The sequence below is a fragment of the Corvus brachyrhynchos genome, unplaced genomic scaffold (genome assembly GCF_000691975.1).
Source record: "Corvus brachyrhynchos isolate BGI_N302 unplaced genomic scaffold, ASM69197v1 scaffold167, whole genome shotgun sequence".
NCBI lineage: Eukaryota > Metazoa > Chordata > Aves > Passeriformes > Corvidae > Corvus > Corvus brachyrhynchos.
Genome location: NW_008239547.1, coordinates 3,777,049 through 3,782,746, shown reverse-complemented (window position 1 = coordinate 3,782,746; position 5,698 = coordinate 3,777,049). Strand labels below are relative to the sequence as shown.

At 37.9% G+C, this 5,698-nt stretch overlaps 1 protein-coding gene across 6 annotated transcripts in view; it reads left to right on the top strand.

Moving 5' to 3' along the window:
- Positions 1-5,444, top strand: part of MPP7 (membrane palmitoylated protein 7) — a 155,355-nt gene extending 149,911 nt beyond the window's left edge. For all 6 annotated transcript variants that reach the window (XM_008639261.2, XM_017741475.1, XM_017741474.1 and 3 more), the window contains 2 exons: positions 711-854; positions 2,252-5,444. In XM_008639261.2, coding sequence (XP_008637483.1) covers positions 711-854; positions 2,252-2,431 — 324 coding nt within the window. In that variant the 3' untranslated portion in view covers positions 2,432-5,444. The remainder of the gene's footprint in view (positions 1-710; positions 855-2,251) is intronic.
- The last annotated feature ends 254 nt before the right edge of the window (positions 5,445-5,698 follow it).

Below are 5,698 nucleotides of genomic sequence, written 5' to 3'. Positions count from 1 at the left end.
TACCCCATGCCAGGGGAAGAGGGGAGCTGACGAGACCATTGCCTGTCCCACACAGCCCTGTGTTCCTGCAGAGCACTAAATTCTTTTAGGGACCCAAGCTTGTGAACCATTCTGGGACTCCACTCTCCAATATGGGATTTTCCTGTGGACCCTGGCAGTGTGGAAAGGATAGAAAGCTTCTGACCATCCATACTACCACCCTGTGCTGCAACTGAATCATAGACCTGCCTCTAACACCACACAGTAGCTTGCTCAGGAAGAACAAACAGCAGGGAGTTGTGTGGTGGGCACAGAGTACTGAAGAGAAGAATCACTGACCTTTTGTGAACTTTTCATGGGTACAGAAGGAGTTATTCTTGCTAAAATGGGTTGAACTTTTCCTCCCCTGGACACCTGCTGTTCCCCTCCATCCTCTTGCTGCCAGTGGCACTGGTGTGCACAACTCAGCTTTTGCCAGACTGATGGGGTTTACCAGCAGGCATGTGGAAATCAAGACCAGTGATCACCCTTGGAGAAAGGGTGTTCTTACCATTCTGAAAATTCTCCCTACATGAATCAATGCTGGTCAGCAGAGCAGGATGACAGTAAATGAAAAATACCCGCCTAGAAATGCTTTATGGGTTTATTCTGGTCAGTGGGGAGTTTCTTTTATTACAGTAAATTCCATTTTGCAAAATCAACTAATTAATTAAAATCTTTCCTCTTCCCAGACAGTGAAACACTTGCGGACATACGAGTTTAAACCATTTGTTATATTTATAAAGCCTCCATCACTTGACCGTTTGAGAGAGACCAGAAAAAATGCCAAGATTATTTCAAGTAAAGATGATAAGGGAACTGCAAAACCCTTTACAGTAAGTATAATTAGACATGGTAAAACATGAGAACCTGTTAAGTGTTTTGTTGTAGAAGTTTACCTTGAAAATAAAGATGATCACTGGATCTCATTGACTGCACTTGTCAGGGCTTACACAAGCATCTTTCTGTTTCCCAGCCTCTCTCACATTACACATTTACTGTGGTGTTTTCATTGTTTGATATGCTCATGGGTATTTACAATTTCCATGGTCCTCTGATTTTATGTCATTGAAGAACCCCCACAGTGCAAGCATATCTTTATGAGAGGTAATGCTGTGGATTTCCTTTAAAAAATTTGCACCTGGGCTTAGATGTTTCTGTTCAAATATAAGAATTCATTTGTTTTATCAATGTATTAAGGGGTCTAAATTAAGAGCAAAATTCAAATATAAAAAACAATTAAAAAATAAATGCTACTGTAATAAAAAGCCCATATTTGTGGATAAGAGAAATAGAGGGGTTTTTAAATGTTATAGGAAAATAAACACTGTAAGATAGAAGAAGAAATAGCTAAGCAAGGAAAAAATGCTGGTTTTTGTCAATAGTCAGAAAAAAAATCTAGATTACCCAATATTAACATACTTGCTTCCTTGTAATATAATGAAATCATATTTAATTGAAACTACAGCAAAGTTGATCATTGTTAGACTGTTTATCTAGTGTGTATAATTTTTCCTCATTCAGATGTTATTTAGGATTTTTTAGGTTTTTTTTCAAAGTCAGTCACAGATATAGTCACAGATTGTATCTGTGTACAATGTGCATTTGGAATAGTTTGGAAACTACATGCTGTCAGAAAATGTTGGTTTGTTACTTATAAAAAGTAAGAGGAGTTTGTTTGTAAGAGCAACCTTCAGGACATTGCTTAGTTAGGACAGGTTTAATCTCTCAAAGTCATTTAAACAAGTTGCTAAGGTTTATTCCCTCCCCAAAGATGACGAAAAATCCACTAAGCCAGATCGAAGAAAGCATAAAATGTTGACTGCTACCAAGCTCTTAAAAGAAAAAAGGCTGTGCTGTAATACATGGTGTGCTAGTAGCAAGCCAAGACTAACATAAAGAAACTTTAAATGTATCATCAAAGTAAACAGCTAGAAACATTTTGCACTGGTGCTGCTAACAGAAAATGTCTCTGTAATTACCATCCAGTGACTAATTGTGTCATTTCAAGGGAAGAGATGAAAGAATTGCCTGTTGAGCAGAGTCAACTCATCAGAATACTCTCTGAGATCACTTGTAGTGGTAATTTCTATTTTTTTAAATTAGAAGTACAGTTTCCATCTCCTGATGAAATAAGAAATAAGCGATTAGACCGTGTTTAATACAGAATGAGTTTATGCAGTGTTGCTATGGACTGGCTGTGCACTGATCTTTATTGCACTGATCTTACTAGGAAGAAGATTTTCATGAAATGATTAAATCTGCCCATGTGATGGAGAGCCAGTATGGCCACCTTTTTGACAAGGTGATAGTCAACGATGACCTCGCTACAGCTTACAGTGAGCTTAAAACAACTTTTGACAGGTTGGAGACCGAGACCTTCTGGGTTCCTGTCAGCTGGCTGCACTCATAGTAACGTTTTAAGTAGAAAAAACCTCTGTTGTGGTATCAGCATCTAAACCTGGGGCATGGTTAGGCTTTACTCGATGGCCATTTTCTTGGGAGGAGGGCTTTTAACTCTACTGAGCAGCAGGTATACTCTTCATGCACTTGGAACTGGTCCTGTTTTCCTGTGTCTTCAATTCTCTTGCCCACAATTTGGGGCAGAACAGTCAGATTATACCAGAGATTTACTGTGCTCCATAAAGTGAGCTAATACTAGTGTAGCAAAACTGCCAAAGACCTCTTTATCAACATCTGTGTTTCTCCAAGGTGAGTGTTTTTAACAGAGAGTTTGCAGAAGATAGAAATCAATGCTGGAGATCAGCACTTCAATGGTTTTAGGCATAACTGTTCCTATAAAAGAGCACATCAGCACTTGGAAGTTATTGCCCTTTTAATGTTTGAGAGAACTGAAACAGGCAAAAGTGACCAACATTTTTATGAGGAAGACATCATAATTTTAATTATGCATCAGTGTGTTTTCACTTTTCTAGATGTGAACCTTGTCTTACATGTACAGACTGATTTAAGTATTCCTTTGCAATTACATAATCATGTGAAGAAAGATGTACTCAGTGGCTTAATTGTGAAATACTCAGCTGTGAGTATGCATGGATTGAAAATACTTTCACACATGCTCTGTGGCACAACAAAGAAAAGTCATGGGAATAATTATTTAAATAGGAAAAAATGTGAGTTGGTGTATGTATATAACTTCAAAGTCTTTGGGATTAAACTTCTGTAAAATCAGTGGCAAAGTGATACGAATAGCAACAAAATAGAGAATAATTTTTTTCCTCCTTTAAATTGATTTCAAATATTTTTTGGCATGCTTTAGAACAATTTTCCCATCAGAAATTTTCAAACAGTGAGGAAACCTTGGACATCTGAGAAGCAGTTGAAAGAGATAAATTCTTTTTATTGTCAAGTATATAGTGATACTTTCTAGTAGTGTAACATGTATTTTGTCTCCACTCAAAAATAAATTAATGCTGTAGAGTTCTCTATAAAAAACATCCTTGACACTGGTCAGACAGTTGGAAACCCTGTTTCAAGATCTGATGTGTCAGTGTAAGCAAATGTATATTAGAGGATGTATTTTTAATATAGATAATTTGGTATTTTTCTTTATTTACTACTGATATGCAGCAAATGAGTACAGATGTAAAGACCAAGTAACACCTGTGTGTTGTGTTGTGAATATGTCTTGTAAGTACAGAATGTGTATAGGAACTTGCTGACTTCAGATCTTCCCATCTGTGGTATTCAAACAGGAAACCATTATTTCATGTTAATCTGTAAAGAGAATATAGCTCTCTTGTTTAAAGAAAGAATAATTTAGTGAAACTTTATATATTTATGAAAGGGTTGAAAAGGGATGTTAAGTTTTAAAATTTCTTGTCAATGTGATCATTTATTAAAGAGATTACTAAGTCTGTAATTTGAAACAGTCTCTGTAAATGGAGCTCAACATTCCATGTAAATATTTTATTTCAGTTCGTATGCTGATAAAGCCATCAGGTTTTGCAGTTTTATTCTAAATGTGTATTTAATGTGCGGGCCATTGCATTTGGCTTAGAGTCTTATAAAACAAATGAAATGTAAGAAACAACAGCAAAATCCCTAGGAGTCTGGAAATGTTTATGCAAGAGTTACAGATGTACTGAGTCCCAGTATGGATACATACTCTGCTTGAACAGCCCTACTGTAACTTCTGTCAAATTTCACCATTTTCCTGGTGGACTTAAACTTTTTTTGTAACATAAATAGGAATTCGTTGATTAAATTAACTGCACAGAGATTATCTGAGTTGAGAAGACATTTTCTATTTTTTTTTTTATTACTGAAAATCAAACTATTTTTCAGGGGATATGGAATTCAGTGGGTCAGTTTGCCTTTGAGATGCCAGGTGCCTTCACCATCTGTTGAAATGGAGAGGACACTCGGCATCTCTCAGGATCTGGCCATTTCCAGCAGAAGGGGCTTTAGTCCTCACTAAAACACTATTAGCACTGCTTCTAACCTTGGCTGTCTTGGAACATTGGGGTACAATAATGCTCACATAAAGGACCTGCTTTTCTCTTTATGAAGTAGATGCTAGAATAATCTGCAAACTCCCTGGTAGGGACAGTTCTGGCTGTCCTGCAGGCTGTTTTTCCTGTCTTTTTGAAATTAATTTAATTCCCATTCCTGGGTCAGTGTGGTCTAGGAGGGTCTTGTGCACAGCTTTGCTGTCCTGGGCAGCAGTAAGCAGCGTGGTGCTCAGCTGCATTCCCAGAGACACTGACCCTCTGATCCGCGGCACAGTCCTGGCAGGAGTCTCCCAGACCGATGGCTGCCTGCCCTGTCTCTGAGCCAGGAGCTAATTCCTGAATAGTAACACCTGCAAAAGAAAGGGAATCTCAAAAATATAGATCCAACCAACAGAGTAAAATGTGCACAGTCTTTGAGGAGCTAGAAATGGTTTTAATTACATTACTAAATTGCTTTTGAAAAATCAACATTATTGCAGTGTTAACTTCAAAAGCTAAAAATCAAAGCCCTCCACGAGGCAGGCAGAGATGACAGTAAGTCTAGGCAAAAAAATCTTAGCCCAACAGTTTCAACAGGACAGGAGCCTGCTTATCAGGATGGATGCTGAGCCTGTGTGCTGAACTATTCTGGGATACCAAGGGGAACAGGGGGGTGGATTGTTCCTTTGACTCCTAAGAATTTGGGAATGAAGACAACTAAACATGTTTCCAATATTCCACATATTCAAGTTCTGCTGTGTGGGTTTTTAGAGAAATATATGTTTTGACAGTCAAGTCCAGATGTTTTTATTGTGTTCTAGCTGTTTGCTGTAGTCAAACAAAGGGTAGTACTTTTTAATATTGTACCAAGCTCTATACTTGAATTCACCATCAGGTCCTTGGTTGATGTCTTACCTGAAATCTGATCTTACCTTCTTATGCAAAACAATAAATTATTGATATATCACTGAAGGTGTTTTTTCTTTATTGTAAATTGCACCATAAAATATCATAGACTTATAGAATGGTTGGCGTGGGAAGAGACCTTAAAGATCATCTCATTCCAACCCCCTGCCATTGTCAGGAACACTTTCACTTGACCAGGTTACTCTGAGCCCCATCCAACCTGGCCTTGAACATTGCCAGCAATGGGGCATCCACAATGTCTCTGGACAACCTGTTTGTGTCTTACCCCTCTCACAGTAAAGAATTTCTTCCTAATACCT